The 18,935-nt window shown below is 50.8% G+C and overlaps 1 protein-coding gene across 2 annotated transcripts in view; it reads left to right on the top strand.

The window, feature by feature from the left end:
* RTN2 (reticulon 2) overlaps window positions 1–18,935 on the top strand; it is a 43,383-nt gene that overhangs the window by 1,758 nt on the left and 22,690 nt on the right. Inside the window, exons 2-4 of one of the 2 annotated variants that reach the window (XM_082263369.1) lie at window positions 1,752–1,802; window positions 4,281–4,325; window positions 4,413–4,775. In XM_082263369.1, coding sequence (XP_082119495.1) covers window positions 1,752–1,802; window positions 4,281–4,325; window positions 4,413–4,775 — 459 coding nt within the window. The remainder of the gene's footprint in view (window positions 1–1,751; window positions 1,803–4,280; window positions 4,326–4,412; window positions 4,776–18,935) is intronic. The other variant, XM_082263370.1, reaches the window with a different exon arrangement.

The following is an 18,935-nucleotide window of genomic DNA, read 5'->3' as shown; positions in this document are numbered from 1 at the left end:
TATACAGAGGATCATATACGGGGGTACATATATAGAAGATCATATATGGGGTACACATATAGCAGATCATATATGGGGTGCACATATAGAAGATCTTATATGGGGTACACATAGAGAGGATCGTATTTGGAGGTACACATACATAGGATCATATATGGAGGTATAAATATATAGAGGATTATATATGGGGGTACACATACAGAGAATCGTATATGGAGGTACACAAATAGAGGATCATATTTTGGGGTACACATATAGAGGATCATATTTTGGAGTACACATGTAGAGGATCATATATTGGGGTACACATACAGAGAATCGTATATGGAGGTACAGATATAGAGGATCATATTTTGGGGTACACATATAGAGCATCATATATTGGGGTACAAATATAGAGGATCATATATGGGGGTACACAAATAGAGGATCGTTTATAGAGGCACACATATAGATGATCATATATGGAAGTACACATGTAGAGGATCATATTTTGGGGTACACATATAGAGAATCATATGTTGGGGTACACATATAAAAGGACATATATGGCGGTATACATATGGAGTATTATATATGTGGGTACACATACAGAGGATCGTATATGGAGGTACACATATAGAGGATCATATATGGGGGTACACATACAGAGGATCATATATGGAGGTATACATATTGAGGATCTTAAATGGGGTACACATGTAGAGGATCATATATGGAGGTACACATACAAAGGATTATATATGGAGGTACACATACAAAGGATCATATATGGGGTACACATATAGAGGATCTTATATGGGGGTACACATATAGAGGATCATATACTGGAGTACACAAATAGAGGATCATATATTGGGGTACACATATAGAGGATAATTTATGGTGGCACACATATAGATGATCATATACAGAGGTACACATAGAGGATCATATTTTGGGGTACACATATAAAAGGTCATATATGACGGTACACATATGGAGTATCATATATGGGGGTACACATACAGAGGATCGTTTATGGAGGTACACATATAGAGGATTGTATATGGAGGTACACATATAGAGGATCATATATGGAGGTACACATATAGAGGATTGTATATGGAGGTACACATATAGAGGATTGTATATGGAGGTACACATATAGAGGATAATATATGGAGGTACACATATAGAGGATTGTATATGGAGGTACACATACAGAGGATCATTTATGGAGGTACACATATAGAGGATTGTATATGGAGGTACACATATAGAGGATTGTATATGGAGGTTCACATACGGAGGATCATTTATGGAGGTACATATATAGAGGATTGTATATGGAGGTACACATATAGAGGATTGTATATGGGGGTACACATATAGAGGTTTGTATATGGAGGTACACATAAAGGGGATCATATATGGGGGTACACATACAGAGGTTCATTTATGGAGGTACACATATAGAGGAATGTATATGGGGGTACACATATAGAGGTTTGTATATGGAGGTACACATAAAGGGGATCATATATGGGGGTACACATACAGAGGTTCATTTATGGCGGTACACATACAGAGGATCATATATAGAGGTTCACATACGGAGGATCATATATGGGGGTACACTCTCATTATATGAAGTACACAGACATGTCTCTTCATCTATTGTCCTCATACTACAATCCCCTCCCCCATCCCCTGGTCTATATTATCATGTCATTGGTAATAATAATAGTATGTGTCTGCTCTTCCTGCAGAGGACGCTCCATCTACTACCTCTAGCACCCCGGACTCCTGCCCCCCGGATGGTATGAGCTCTGTATACATTATATAGAGGGATCTCATTATATGAAAGTTATACACAATGACCGGTCTTATTATATAACGATGTATTATAATGGTACTGTATGGAAGTCTTCTGTCCAAGTGATATATAATGACCGGTCTGTATAGAGAGATCTTATTATATAATACAGAAGTATACAGTCAGGGAAAAAGTATGTAACCCCCCCTGCTGATTTTTGTACGTTTTCCCACTGACAAAGAAATGATCAGTCTATAATTTTATTGGTCGGTTTATTTTACCAGTGAGAGACGGAATAACAACAAAAATATCCAGAAAAACGCATTTCAAAAAGTTATAAATTGATTTTCATTTTAATGAGTGAAATAAGTATTTGATCCCCGACCAATCAGCAGATTTCTGGCTCCCAGGTGTCTCCTATACAGGTAATGAGCTGAGATTAGGAGGATTCTCTTATAGGGAGTGCTCCTAATCTCAGCTTGTTACCTGTATAAAAGACACCTGTCCACAGAACCAACCAATCAATCAATCAATCAATCAATCAATCAATCAATCAGATTCCAATCTCTCCACCATGGCCAAGACCAAAGAGCTGTCCATGGATGTCAGGGAGAAGATTGTAGATCTACACAAGGCTGGAATGGCTACAAGACCATCGCCAATCAGCTTGGTGAGAGGTGACAACAGTTGGTTGGAAGAAACAGAAAATAACTGTCAGTCTCCCTCAGTCTGGGGCTCCATTGAAGATCTCACCTCATGGAGGTTCAATGATGATGGAGAACGGTGAGGAATCAGCCCAGAACTACACGGGAGAATCTTCTCAATGATCTCAGCTGGGACCATCGTCACCAAGAAAACAATTGGTAACACACTACCCCATGGAGGACTGAAATCCTGCAGCACCCGCAAGGTCCCCCTGCTCAGGAAATCACATGGTACAGCCCGTCTGATATCTGCTAATGAACATCTGAATGATTCAGAGGAGAACTGGGGGAAAGTGTTGTGGTCAGAGGAGACCAAAATCGAGCTCTTTGCCATCAACTCAACTAGCCGTGTTTGGAGGAGGAGGAATGCTGCCTATGACCCCAAGAACACCATCCCCCACCGTCACACATGGAGGTGGAAACATTATGCTTTGGGGGTGTTTTTCTGCTAAGGGGAAAGGACAACTTCACCGCATCAAAGGGACGATGGACGGGGCCATGTACCATCAACTCCTGGGTGAGAACCTCCTTCCCTCAGCCAGATTGGTCATGGATGGGTCTTCCAGCATGACAATGACCCAAAACACACAGCCAAGGCAACAAAGGAGTGGCTCAGGAAGAAGCACATTAAGGTCCTGGAGTGGCCCCAGTCTCCAGACCCTAATCCCATAGAAAATATGTGGAGGGAGCTGAAGGTTTCGAGTTACCAAACATCAGCCTCCAAACCTTAATGACTTGGAGAGGATCTGCAGAGAGGAGTGGAAGAAAATCCCTCCTGAGATGTGTGCAAACCTGGGGGCCAACTACAAGAAACGTCTGACCTCTGTGACCTCTGACCTCTGTGACCTCTGACCTCTGTGCTTCCAACAAGGGATTCTCCACCAACTACTAAGTCATGATTTGTGAAGGGGTCAAATACTTATTTCACTCATTAAAATCCAAATCAATTTATAACTTTTTTGAAATTTTTCTGGATATTTTTGTTGTTATTCCGTCTCTCACTGGTAAAATAAACCGACCAATAAAATTATAGACTGATCATTTCTATGTCAGTGGGCAAACGTACAAAATCAGCAGGGGGGGTCAAATACTTTTTCCCTCACTGTAATGACCGGTCTGTATGGAGAGATCTTGTTATATAATACAGATACAGATTGACCAGTTTGTATCTTGTTAAACGATACGGATACTGTATATAATGACCGGTCTGTATATAAGGAGATTAGTATATGATAGAGATATATAATACCCGGCCTGTAGGGATATCCACTATTATACTGTATATAATGACTGGTCTGTATATAAGGATGTTAGTATATGATAGAGATATATAATACCCGGCCTGTAGGGATATCTACTATTATAATGTATAATGACCGGTCTGTATATAAGGAGATTAGTATATGATAGTGATATATAATACCCGGCCTGTAGGGATATCTACTATTATACTGTATAGTGACCGGTCTGTATATTATTTCCTCGTTTTCATGCTCATTTTACTATTTTTGTGATGTTTCTACCCTTGTCCCTCACACGGAGCGGGTCTGGTATTATCCTCCCACAGATTTGAGAGGGGAAGATATTCCGCTGCGCTCAGGGGACTTCCTGTTGTGGAATTGTACTGTTTCCTGTCTGGGTCACTCAGTGCTCGGCGGCCATCTTGTTTGTATATGTTGGTGTAGCCTGTCCCATGATTTTGTCTCATGTCGTGTTTCTTGTCCTCCCTCCATTGGCCTTCCGCCTCTTCATGCCTGTCTGTGAACCAATGAGATCAGAAGTCCATACGCCAGACTCCTCCCATCCGGCCCCCGCGGATCAGTGTAGGTGTAACCCCCCAATTCACCGAGCGCAGGGAATACGAACATTCCTCCGTCACCGCCATCTTACCTTTCTATGTTTCATTTCAGATGATGCTGATGACACCACGGTGACCCTGGCTGACCTGTGGCCCCTACCTTCACCTCAGGAACCCACCTTCTCCTACATCACTATTGGAAGCTCTATCCCTATAGCCCGGCCCCCAGCTAGGGCCCGCAGGGGGCGTGGCCTAGGCAGAGGCCAGGGGACTCGGAAAGAAGAGCCAGGTGAGGACATTGTGTCCTATGTCCTTCTAGAGAAGGTGCGTCACATGACCCAAGCCGTGCCACCACTCAGGGGCCACGAAGAGATGACCCTCATGGAACGACCTCAGCCAAGATTGGATCTTCACCGACCTCAGCCAAGACTGGATCTTCACCGACCTCAGCCAAGACTGGATCTTCACATTGTAGGTAAGAAGAATGAAATGTGTATAACCCCATGGTGCCCCATCCCCCACTCCACATCCAGACTAACTGGAGGAAACACCCATTTATAGGGTGTAGGTGGGTAGAGTTTTTGTAGGGTGTCGGGATTAGATTATGGGGTGTAAGAGGTGAGTAGAGTTATTTTAGGGTGTCAGGGTTGGGCTATAGGAGGGGGTGTGTAGAGTTGTTGTAGGGTGTCAGGGTTGGGTTATGGGGTGAAGGAGGTGTTTAGAGTTGTTGTAGGATGTCATGGTTGGGTTAGGGGGTGTAGGAGGTGTGTAGAGTTGTTGCTGGGTGTCAGGGTTGGGTTAGGGGGTGAAGGAGGTGTGTAGAGTTGTTGTAGGATGTCAGGGTTGGGTTATGGGGTGTAGGAGGTGTGTAGATTTGTTGTAGGGTGTCAGGGTTGGGTTAGGGGGTGTAGGAGGTGTGTAGAGTTGTTGTAGGATGTCAGGGTTGGGTTAGGGGGTGTAGGAGGTGTGTAGAGCTGTTGTAGGGTGTCAGGGTTGGGTTAGGGGGTGTAGGAGGTGTGTAGAGTTGTTGTAGGGTGTCAGGGTTGGGTTATGGGGTGTAGGAGGTGTGTAGAGTTGTTGTAGGGTGTCAGGGTTGGGTTAGGGGGTGAAGGAGGTGTGTAGAGTTGATGTAGGGTGTCAGGGTTGGGTTATGGGGTGAAGGAGGTGTGTAGAGTTGATGTAGGGTGTCAGGGTTGGGTTAGGGGGTGTAGGAGGTATGTAGACGTGTTGTAGGGTGTCAGGGTTGGGTTAGGGGGTGTAGGAGGTATGTAGACGTGTTGTAGGGTGTCAGGGTTGGGTTATGGGGTGAAGGAGGTGTGTAGAGTTGTTGTAGGGTGTCAGGGTTGGGTTATGGGGTGTAGGAGGTGTGTAGAGTTGTTGTAGGGTGTCAGGGTTGGGTTAGGGGGTGAAGGAGGTGTGTAGAGTTGATGTAGGGTGTCAGGGTTGGGTTATGGGGTGAAGGAGGTGTGTAGAGTTGATGTAGGGTGTCAGGGTTGGGTTAGGGGGTGTAGGAGGTATGTAGACGTGTTGTAGGGTGTCAGGTTGGGTTAGGGGGTGTAGGAGGTATGTAGACGTGTTGTAGGGTGTCAGGGTTGGGTTATGGGATGAAGGAGGTGTGTAGAGTTGTTGTAGGATGTAATGGTTGGGTTATGGGGTGTAGGAGGTGTGTAGAGCTGTTGTAGGGTGTCAGGGTTGGGTTAGGGGGTGTAGGAGGTGTGTAGAGTTGTTGTAGGGTGTCAGGGTTGGGTTATGGGGTGTAGGAGGTGTGTAGAGTTGTTGTAGGGTGTCAGGGTTGGGTTAGGGGGTGTAGGAGGTTTGTAGACGTGTTGTTGGGTGTCAGGGTTGGGTTATGGAGTGAAGGAGGTGTGTAGAGTTGTTGTAGGGTGTCAGGGTTGGGTTATGGGGTGTAGGAGTTGTGTAGAGCTGTTGTAGGGTGTCAGGGTTGGGTTAGGGGGTGTAGGAGGTGTGTAGAGTTGTTGTAGGGTGTCAGGGTTGGGTTAGGGGGTGTAGGAGGTGTGTAGAGTTGTTGTAGGGTGTCAGGGTTGGGTTATGGGGTGTAGGAGTTGTGTAGAGCTGTTGTAGGGTGTCAGGGTTGGGTTAGGGGATGTAGGAGGTGTGTAGAGTTGTTGTAGGGTGTCAGGGTTGGGTTAGGGGGTGTAGGAGGTGTGTAGAGTTGTTGTAGGGTGTCAGGGTTGACTTATGGGGTGTAGGAGGTGTGTAGAGTTGTTGTAGGGTGTCAGGGTTGGGTTAGGGGGTGTAGGAGGTGTGTAGAGTTGTTGTAGGGTGTCAGGGTTGGGTTATGGGGTGTAGGAGGTGTGTAGAGTTGTTGTAGGGTGTCAGGGTTGACTTATGGTGTGTAGGAGGTGTGTAGAGTTGTTGTAGGGTGTCAGGGTTAGGTTAGGGGGTGTAGGAGGTATGTAGAGTTGTTGTAGGGTGTCAGGGTTGGGTTAGGGGGTGTAGGAGGTGTGTAGAGTTGTTGTAGGGTGTCAGGGTTGGGTTAGGGGGTGTAGGAGGTGTGTAGAGTTGTTGTAGGGTGTCAGGGTTGGGTTGTGGGGTGTAGGAGGTGTGTAGAGTTGTTGTAGGGTGTCAGGGTTGACTTATGGGGTGTAGGAGGTGTGTAGAGTTGTTGTAGGGTGTCAGGGTTGGGTTAGGGGGTGTAGGAGGTGTGTAGAGTTGTTGTAGGGTGTCAGGGTTGGGTTATGGGGTGTAGGAGGTGTGTAGAGTTGTTGTAGGGTGTCAAGGTTGACTTATGGTGTGTAGGAGGTGTGTAGAGTTGTTGTAGAGTGTCAGGGTTGGGTTAGGGGGTGTAGGAGGTATGTAGAGTTGTTGTAGGGTGTCAGGGTTGGGTTATGGGGTGTAGGAGTTGTGTAGAGCTGTTGTAGGGTGTCAGGGTTGGGTTATGGGGTGAAGGAGGTATGTAGAGTTGCTGTGGGGTGTCAGGGTTAGGTAATGGGGTTTAGGAGGTGTGTAGAGTTGTTGTAGGGTGTCATGGTTGGGTTATAGGGTGTAGGAGGTGTGTAGAGTTGTTGTAGGGTGTCAGGGTTGGGTTAAGGGGTGTAGGAGGTGTGTAGAGTTGATGTAGGGTGTCAGGGTGGGTTATGGGGTGTAGGAGGTGTGTAGAGTTGATGTAGGGTGTCAGGGCTAGGTTATGGGGTGTAGGAGGTGTGTAGAGTTGATGTAGGGTGTCAGGGGTGGGTTATGGGGTATAGGAAGTATGTAGACTTGTTCTAGGATGTCAGGGGTGGGTTATGGGGTGTAGGAGGTATGTAGACGTGTTTTAGGGTGTCAGGGTTAGGTTATGGGGTGAAGGAGGTGTGCAGAGTTGTTGTAGGGTGTCAGGGTTGGGTTAGGGGGTGTAGGAGGTGTGTAGACTTGTTTTAGGGTGTCAGGGTTAGGTTATGGGGTGTAGAAGGTATGTAGAGTTGATGTAGGGTGTCATGGTTGGGTTATGGGGTGTAGGAGGTGTGTAGAGTTGTTGTAGGGTGTCAGGGTTGACTTATGGGGTGTAGGAGGTGTGTAGAGTTGTTGTAGGGTGTCAGGGTTGGGTTAGGGGGTGTAGGAGGTGTGTAGAGTTGTTTTAGGGTGTCAGGGATGGCTTATGGGGTGTAGAAGGTATGTAGAGTTGCTGTGGGTTGTCAGGGTTAGGTAATGGGGTTTAGGGGGTGTGTGGAGTTGTTGTAGGGTGTCAGGGTTGGGTTATGGGGTGTAGGAGGTGTATAGTGTTGTTGTAGGGTGTCAGGGTTGGGTTATGGGGTGTAGGAGGTATGAAAAGTTGTTGTAGGGTGTCAGGGTTGGGTTATGGGGTGTAGGAGGTATGTAGAGTTGTTGTAGGGTGTCAGGGTTGGGTTATGGGGTGTAGGAGTTGTGTAGAGCTGTTGTAGGGTGTCAGGGTTGGGTTATGGGGTGAAGGAGGTATGTAGAGTTGCTGTGGGGTGTCAGGGTTAGGTAATGGGGTTTAGGAGGTGTGTAGAGTTGTTGTAGGGTGTCATGGTTGGGTTATAGGGTGTAGGAGGTGTGTAGAGTTGTTGTAGGGTGTCAGGGTTGGGTTAAGGGGTGTAGGAGGTGTGTAGAGTTGATGTAGGGTGTCAGGGTGGGTTATGGGGTGTAGGAGGTGTGTAGAGTTGATGTAGGGTGTCAGGGCTAGGTTATGGGGTGTAGGAGGTGTGTAGAGTTGATGTAGGGTGTCAGGGGTGGGTTATGGGGTATAGGAAGTATGTAGACTTGTTCTAGGATGTCAGGGGTGGGTTATGGGGTGTAGGAGGTATGTAGACGTGTTTTAGGGTGTCAGGGTTAGGTTATGGGGTGAAGGAGGTGTGCAGAGTTGTTGTAGGGTGTCAGGGTTGGGTTAGGGGGTGTAGGAGGTGTGTAGACTTGTTTTAGGGTGTCAGGGTTAGGTTATGGGGTGTAGAAGGTATGTAGAGTTGATGTAGGGTGTCATGGTTGGGTTATGGGGTGTAGGAGGTGTGTAGAGTTGTTGTAGGGTGTCAGGGTTGACTTATGGGGTGTAGGAGGTGTGTAGAGTTGTTGTAGGGTGTCAGGGTTGGGTTAGGGGGTGTAGGAGGTGTGTAGAGTTGTTTTAGGGTGTCAGGGATGGCTTATGGGGTGTAGAAGGTATGTAGAGTTGCTGTGGGTTGTCAGGGTTAGGTAATGGGGTTTAGGGGGTGTGTGGAGTTGTTGTAGGGTGTCAGGGTTGGGTTATGGGGTGTAGGAGGTGTATAGTGTTGTTGTAGGGTGTCAGGGTTGGGTTATGGGGTGTAGGAGGTATGAAAAGTTGTTGTAGGGTGTCAGGGTTGGGTTATGGGGTGTAGGAGGTGTGTGTTGGTCTAGTAGGCTTTTGGGACTGGGTTACAGGGTATAGGAGATGTGTGCTGGTCATGTAGGGTATCGGGGCTAGGTTATGGGGTGTAGGAGGTGTGTGATGATCTTGCAGGGTGTCAGTGATGGGGTTTCGGGGTGCAGAAGGTGTGTTCTGGTCTGTTATGGTTCCAGGGCTGAGTTATAGAATGTATGAGGTGTGTAGTGGCATTGTAGGGTGTCAGGACATGGTTACGGGGTGTAGGAGGTATCTTTTGGTCTTCTTGGTAGGGCGTTAGGACTGGGTCATGGGATGTATGAGGTGTATGCTGGTCTTCTAGGGTGTCAGAGCTAGGTTTTGGGGTGTAGGAGATGTGTGGTGGTAATATAGGGTATCAGGGCTGATTTATGGGGTGTAGGATGTGTGTGATGGTATTATATGGTGTGAGGGCTGGGTTATGGGGCGTGTATGAGGTATGTGGTGGTCTTGTAGGGTGTCAGGGCTGGGTTCTCATCACACCCCCAGGTCCCCCATCCCTCCATTCTGATCACATCCCCAGATCCCCTCCCCCATCCCTCCACTCTACCCTCCACATACCCCCAGATCCCTCCATTCTGATCACATCCCCAGATCCCCTCCCCCCATCCCTCCACTCAGATTATCTCTGCTCTCTCACATTATCTTTGCTCTTTCACATTATCTCTGCTCCCTCAGATTATCTCTGCACCCTCAGATTATCTCTGCTCTCTCACATTATCTCTGCTCTCTCACATTATCTCTGCTCTCTCACATTATCTCTGCACCCTCAGATTATCTCTGCTCTTTCACATTATCTCTGCTCCCTCAGATTATCTCTGCACCCTCAGATTATCTCTGCGCTCTCAGATTATCTCTGCACCCTCAGATTATCTCTGCTCTCTCACATTATCTCTGCACCCTCAGATTATCTCTGCTCTCTTACATTATCTTTGCACCCTCAGATTATCTCTGCTCTCTCACATTATCTCTGCTCCCTCAGATTATCTCTGCACCCTCAGATTATCTCTGCTCCCTCAGATTATCTCTGCTCACTCAGATTATCTCTGCTCTCACATTATCTCTGCACCCCCAGATTATCTCAGCTCTCTCACATTATCTCTGCACCCTCAGATTATCTCTGCTCTCTCTCACATTATCTCTGCTCTCTCACATTATCTCTGCACCCTCAGATTATCCCTGCTCTCTCAGATTATCTCTGCACCTTCAGATTATCTCTGCCCCCTCAGAATATCTCTGCTCTCTCACATTATCTCTGCTCTCTCACATTATCTCTGCTCTCTCACATTAGCTCAGCACCCTCAGATTAGCTCTGCGCCCTCAGATTAGCTCTGCTCTCTCACATTATCTCTTCTCTCTCACATTATCTCTGCACCCTCAGATTATCTCTGCACCCTCAGATTATCTCTGCTGTCTCACATTATCTCTGCACCCCCAGATTATCTCTGCTCTCTCAGATTATCTCTGCACCTTCAGATTATCTCTGCCCCCTCAGATTATCTCTGTTCTCTCACATTATCTCTGCACCCTCAGATTATCTCTGCTCTCTCACATTATCTCTTCAGTCCCCTGACTCCCATAATACAATCTCTCCCATCTCCTCCCCTCTATGGGGACATCACACAGAAGTCCTGACCTCTCCCAGGGTCATGTCGCTGTTTATTGCCCGTCGCCCCGTGCCAGGCTGGGAGCGTCTGCACATCAGAATATTCAAGGTGCCGTGTCATCCGGGGACACAGAGGCGGGGAGAAGTCACATCTTAATCCTGGATAAATATTGATGGACAATATTGGCTCAGCTTTTTGTATTGACAGAGATAATCCCACGTACCGGGCCCAACCATCCCGCGACACGGCCACAGCCAATCAGGGCGCCCCTACAGTGGGAAATTGTTGGGTTGCTATGGGAAACGGCTCGGGTTCATACAGGTCTGTCCTGGTGTGACACTACAATGACTTCCCATCCTCTTAGCCCCAAAACCCGACTTACCCCACAAAGGCCTTAACCCAAATTCTTCACCCCCCTGGACTTTCTATCAGAGGCTCCTCCCACATCTATTCTGAAGCTGTTCCTCTACTAAGCTTTTACAAGGATATCTGTGACCCCGGGATCCCTAACCCCATTATCCTGTGACCTCGGGATCCATAACCCCGTTATCCTGTGACCTCGGGATCCCTAACCCCATTATCCTGTGACCTCGGGATCCATAACCCCGTTATCCTGTGACCTCGGGATCCCTAACCCCATTATCCTGTGACCCCGGGATCCCTAACTCCATTATCCTGTGACCCCGGGATCCCTAACCCCATTATCCTGTGACCTTGGGATCCCTAACCCCTTTGTCCTGTGACCCCGGGATCCCTAACCCCATTATCCTGTGACCTTGGGATCCCCAACCCCGTTATCCTGTGACCCCGGGATCCCTAACCCCATTATCTTGTGACCCACCGGGATCCCTAACCCCCGTTATTCTGTGACCTCGGCATCCATAACCCCGTTATCCTGTGCCCCCGGGATCCTTAACTCCGTTATCCTGTGACCCCGGGATTTCTAACTCCGTTATCCTTTGACCCCAGGATTCCTAACCCCATTATCCTGTGACCCCGGGATCCCTAACTCCGTTATTCTGTGACCTCGGAATCCCTAACCCCATTCTCCTGTGACCATGGAATTTCTAACCCCTTTATCCTGTGACCCCGGGATCCCTAACCACCATCAGCATAGACACCCATCAGTCCCCAATACATTACCCAGAGCACACCTGGACTTCACCCCACCGCCTGTACATACCTCTTCCACCGCCTGTACATACCTCCTCCACCGCCTGTACATACCTCCCCCACCGCCTTTACATACCTCCCCCACCGCCTGTACATACCTCCCCCACCGCCTGTACATACCTCCCCCACCGCCTGTACATACCTCCCCCACAGCCTGTACATACCTCCCCCACCGCCTGTACATACCTCCCCCACAGCCTGTACATACCTCCCCCACCACCTATACATACCTCCCCCACCGCCTGTACATACCTCCCCCACCGCCTGTACATACCTCCCCCACCGCCTGTACATACCTCCCTCACCGACTGTACATACCTTCCCCACCGCCTGTACATACCTCCCCCACCGCCTGTACATACCTCCCCCACCGCCTGTACATACCTCCCTCACCGACTGTACATACCTCCCCCACCGCCTGTACATACCTCCTCCACCGCCCGTACATACCTCCCCCACCGCCTTTACATACCTTCCCCACCGCCTGTACATACCTCCCCCACAGCCTGTACATACCTCCCCCACCGCCTGTACATACCTCCCCCACCGCCTGTACATACCTCCCCCACGCCTGTACATACCTCCCCCGCCGCCTGTACATACCTCCCCCACCACCTGTAAATACCTCCCCCACCGCCTGTACATACCTCCCCCACCGCCTGTACATACCTCCCTCACCGACTGTACATACCTCCCCCACCGCCTGTTCATACCTCCTCCACCGCCCGTACATACCTCCCCCACCGCCTTTACATACCTTCCCCACCGCCTGTACATACCTCCACCACCGCCTGTACATACCTCCCCCACAGCCTGTACATACCTCCACCACCGCCTGTACATACCTCCCCCACCACCTGTACATACCTCCCCCACGCCTGTACATACCTCCCCCGCCGCCTGTACATACCTCCCCCACCACCTGTAAATACCTCCCCCACCGCCTGTACATACCTCCCCCACCGCCTGTACATACCTCCCTTACCGACTGTACATACCTTCCCCACCGCCTGTACATACCTCCCCCACCGCCTGTACATACCTCCCCCACGCCTGTACATACCTCCCCCACCGCCTGTAAATATCTCCCCCACCGCCTGTACATACCTCCCCCACCGCCTGTACATACCTCCCTCACCGACTGTACATACCTTCCCCACCGCCTGTACATACCTCCCCCACCGCCTGTACATACCTCCCCCACCGCCTGTACATACCTCCCTCACCGACTGTACATACCTCCCCCACCGCCTGTACATACCTCCCCCACAGCCTGTACATACCTCCCTCACCGCCTGTACATACCTCCCCCACCGCCTGTACATACCTCCCCCACAGCCTGTACATACCTCCCCCACCGCCTGTACATACCTCCCCCACCGCCTGTACATACCTCCCCCACAGCCTGTACATACCTCCCCCACCGCCTGTACATACCTCCCCCACCGCCTGTACATACCTCCCCCACGCCTGTACATACCTCCCCCACCGCCTGTAAATATCTCCCCCACCGCCTGTACATACCTCCCCCACCGCCTGTACATACCTCCCTCACCGACTGTACATACCTTCCCCACCGCCTGTACATACCTCCCCCACCGCCTGTACATACCTCCCCTACCGCCTGTACATACCTCCCCCACCGCCTGTACATACCTCCCTCACCGACTGTACATACCTCCCCCACCGCCTGTACATACCTCCTCCAATGCCCGTACATACCTCCCCCACCGCCTTTACATACCTTCCCCACCGCCTGTACATACCTCCCCCACAGCCTGTACATACCTCCCCCACCGCCTGTACATACCTCCCCCACCGCCTGTACATACCTCCCCCACGCCTGTACATACCTCCCCCGCCGCCTGTACATACCTCCCCCACCACCTGTAAATACCTTCCCCACCGCCTGTACATACCTATCCCACCACCTGTATATACCTCCCCCACTTGGACATAATCCCCACTCCCTGTATATACCCTCTCTCAACTGATCACCACCCCACAACCTGTACACCCCCCACATTTGTACATACCCCCCACCTAGACATCACCCCAACACATGTATACCCCCCCACCCCCATCACCTCTTACCTGGACATACCCCCACCACCTGGACATATCTCCTGTGTACATAACCCCAACAAACCTCTACATCCCCATCTGTACCTGTGCAACCCCCCCTCCCCCCATCATCCATCCTATACTGTCCTAACTGGTGGGATCTGTATTCCCTGATCAATGATGGTGACAGAACATGTCTGGTTATGGTGATCCCCCCTTAGATACCCTCAGGAGTCCCCCACCCCTGATCTGTAGTTCTGGGGGGATGCAGAGACTCGCATGGAGCAGAGTCTGGCGCTCAGACACCGCAAATGATGGTTACAGGTTTAGCTGGACTCTGTGGAGGATTATCACCCCCCCCCCGGCATGTCCCCCCTCGTATATCCCACTGAGCCGGCCGGATCTACAGACAATGACAAATATTTTATTGGCTTCAATGTCCCCTCCAGAGATTTCCCCTCCTCCGCTACTGTCCTCTATCATTGGGGGTACCACCACCCTCACCCCCTCCCTGTATTACCACCCCCCGAACCCTCTAGAGTTATTACCCCCTGCTCCCCCCCCAATATTCCTACCCCTCAGACCCCCTCCAGAGATTTCCCCTCCTCCGCTACTGTCCTCTATCACTGGGGGTACCACCACCCTGACCCCCCTCCCAGTATTACCACCCCCCGAACCCTCTAGAGTTATTACCCCCTGCCCCCCCCCAATATTCCTACCCCTCGGTCCCCCTCCAGAGATTTCCCCTCCTCCGCTACTGTCCTCTATCACTGGGGGTACCACCACCCTGACCCCCACCCAGTATTACCACCCCCCGAACCCTCCAGAGTTATTACCCCCTGCTCCCCCACCAATATTCCTACCCCTCAGACCCCCTCCAGAGATTTCCCCTCCTCCGCTACTGTCCTCTATCACTGGGGGTACCCCCACCCTGACCCCCCTCCCAGTATTACCACCCCCCGAACCCTCTAGAGTTATTACCCCCTGCCCCCCCCCCCAATATTCCTACCCCTCGGTCCCCCTCCAGAGATTTCCCCTCCTCCGCTACTGTCCTCTATCACTGGGGGTACCACCACCCTGACCCCCACCCAGTATTACCACCCCCCGAACCCTCCAGAGTTATTACCCCCTGCCCCCCCCTCAATATTACCACCCCCTGACCCCCTCCAGAGATTAACTCCCCCCCCCCACACTCTGCTCTTCGATGTTATTGCCCCGTCCTCTGCACCAGCTTTGTGTGTGAAGACAGATGGACAACATGAGCTTCTCAACCCAAACAGCCTCCAATTCCTCACCAAGTGCCCCCACCTCCCCCTCCCCCAAAGACAGGTGTAACTGCACCCCTCCTCCCCCTTCCCTTCCCCCAAAGACAGGTGTATGTATCACAGAACAATGCTGACCCCCATCCCCCCACCCCGGGAACACCGGACTCCGAGCTGTAGGACAACGATGGAGGATGGAGGTTGTGACTGCAAACTTCACACTGACCAAAGAAGGGAGGCCACACCCCCCAACCTCACCCCAATATACCGACACCCCCAACCTCCCCCCAATATACCGACACCCCCCAACCTCACCCCAATATACCGACACCCCCAACCTCACCCCAATATACCGACACCCCCCAACCTCCCCCCAATATACCGACACCCCCCAACCTCCCCCCAATATACCGACACCCCCAACCTCACCCCAATATACCGACACCCCCCAACCTCCCCCCAATATACCGACACCCCCCAACCTCCCCCCAATATACCGACACCCCCAACCTCACCCCAATATACCGACACCCCCCAACCTCCCCCCAATATACCGACACCCCAAACCTCACCCCAGTATACCGACACCCCCCAACCTCACCTCAAAATACTGACACCCCAACCTCACCCCAATATACTGACACCCCCAACCTCACGCCAATATACTGACACCTCCAACCTCACCCCAATATACCGACACCCCCCAACCTCCCCCCAATATACCGACACCCCCAACCTCCCCCCAATATACCGACACCCCAAACCTCACCCCAATATACCGACACCCCCCAACCTCACCTCAAAATACCGACACCCCAACCTCACCCCAATATACTGACACCCCCAATCTCACGCCAATATACAGACACCCCCAATATCACCCAAATATACCGACACCCCCAACATCAACATACCAACACCCCTAACCTCACCCCAACATACCGACACCCCCAACCTCACCCTATTTATACGAGACACCACCAACCTCACCCCAATATACTGAAACCCCCAACCTCACCCCAATATTTTGACACCCCCAATCCCCCCTAATATACCGACACCCACAACCTCACCCCAATATATTGACACCCCAACCTCACCTCAACATTTCAACACCCCCCAACCTCACCCCAATATAGCAGAAGCCCCAAACCTCACCTCAACATTTCAACACCCCCAACCTCACCCCAATATACTAGACACCCCCCAACCTCACCCCAACATACCGACACCCCCCAACCTCACCTCAATATACCGGCGCCCCCAACCTCACCCCAATATATCATACACCCGACCACACCCCAATACACGAAACACCCCCAACCTCACCCCAATATACAAGACACCCCTGGCCTTAACCCAATGTACCAGACACCCCCAAACTCACCCCAATATACCAACACCGACCTCACCCTAATATACTAGACACCCCAAACTTCACTCCAATATACCAGGCACCCCCCAACCTCACCCCAAGATACCAGACACCCCAGCCTCACCCCACAATACCAGACACCCCCACCCCCAATATACCAGACATCCCGCCACCCCAATATACCAGACCCCCCAACCCCATCCCAATATACCAGACACCCCACACCTCACCCCAAAATACCAGACACCCCTGGGCCTCACCTCAATATACCAGACACCCCCAACCTCACCCTAATGTACCATACACCCTGGCCTCACCTCAATATACCCGACACCCCCACTGTCACCTCAATATACCAGACATTCCATCCTCACCCCATTAGACCAGACACCCCCAGCCTCACTACAGACAACCCCGAACTCACCCCAATATACCATACACCCGACCTCACCCCAATATACCAGAAACCCCCAACCTCACCCCAATATACCAGACACCCCCAATCTCACCCCAATATACCAGACACGCCCTGCCTTACCCCAAAATTCCAGACACCCCTGACTTCACCCCAATAAACCAGAAACCCCAACCTCACCCTAATATACTAGACACCCCCAACCTCACCCCAATATACCAGACACCCCCAACCTCACCCCGAGGTACCAGACACCCCCAACCTCACCCCAATATACCGACACCCCCAACCTCACCCCAATATACCAGACCCCCCAGCCTCATCCCACAATACCAGACACCCGCCTCACCCCAATATAACAGACACTCTCGACCTCACCTCAATAAACTAGATACCTCAACCTCACCCTAATATACCAGACACCCCCAACCTCACCCCAATATACCAGACACCCCCCAACCTCACCCCGAGCTACCAGACACCCCCAACCTCACCCCAATATACCGACACCCCCAACCTCACACCAATAAACTAGATACCTCAACCTCATCCTAATATACAAGACACCCCCAACGTCACCCCAGAATACCATACACCCTGGCCTCACCTCAATATACCCGACACCCCCACTGTCACCTCAATATACCAGACTTTCCATCCCCACCCCATTGTACCAGACACCCCCAGCTTCACCCCATTGTACCAAACACCTCAGCATCACCCCCTTGTACCAGACACCCCCAGCCTCACTACCTTGATCCAGACACCCCTGAACTCACCCCAATATATCATAAACCCGACCTCACTCCAATATACCAGACACTCCCAGCCTCAACCCATTCTATTACACACCCCCAGCCTCACACGGGGTCTCAACCCCTTGTACCAGACACCCCCCATTTCATACATTTTCAGGACATATTTTGGGGTGTTTTGGGCTGTTAGAGGCTGTGGTGTCCTATTATACCTCAAGAGGGAGGCCGTCCCTGCGTGTCTATAATTATCCTCCCCCCCCCCCCCCCCAGTTGTCACTCATACAGTCTCTCCGACACACAGTGACCAGTCACATCATACGGGGAGAGGACCGCACAGCAACCATGAGGAAAGCGGGTGAGTGGAGGTCCCGGGGCGAGGGGAGACCATGGGGGGAGGGGGGAGACAGAGAATGGGGGAGATCGGGGGAAGGGGGAGGGGGGGGACAGAGATCTGCACATGTTCCTGTCACTCCTCACAGCCCTAAAATAACCCCTCTGTGTGCGAGCGACTAATCCCCCCATTCCCGGGAGACGGATTCCACCACAATCCCCGGATATCATCCCAGCAGTCCGTATAATACCCTGTATTACACAACCGAGACCACCGGTCCATATATTATACAACCGAGACCACCGGTCTGTATATTATATGGAGAGCGACTAATCCCCCCATTCTTGGGAGACGGATTCCACCACAATCCCCGGATATCATCCCAGGAGTCCGTATAATACCCCGTATCATACAACAAGACCACCGGTCCGGATATTATATGGAGAGCCAATAATCCCCCCATTCCAGGGAGCCCAATTCCACCACAATCCCCAGATATTATCCCAGCAGTCCATATAATACCCGATATTATACAACCGAGACCACCGGTCCTTATTATTATACAACCGAGACCACCGGTCCTTATTATTATACAACCGAGACCACCGGTCTGTATATTATATGGAGAGCGAATAATCCCCCCATTCCCTGGAGGCCAATTCCACCACAATCCCCGGATATCATCTCAGCAGTCCGTATAATACCCCGTATAATACAACCGAGACCACCGGTCCGTATATTATATGGAGAGCCACTAATCCCCCCATTCCCGAGAGACGGATTCCACCACAATCCCCGGATATCATCCCAGCAGTCCATATA

The sequence above is a fragment of the Pelophylax lessonae genome (assembly GCF_965119305.1).
Source record: "Pelophylax lessonae genome assembly, chromosome: 7".
Taxonomy (NCBI): Eukaryota; Metazoa; Chordata; class Amphibia; order Anura; family Ranidae; genus Pelophylax; species Pelophylax lessonae.
The sequence above is the reverse complement of the archived record's forward strand: the minus strand, read 5'-3'. Positions and strand labels throughout refer to the sequence as shown.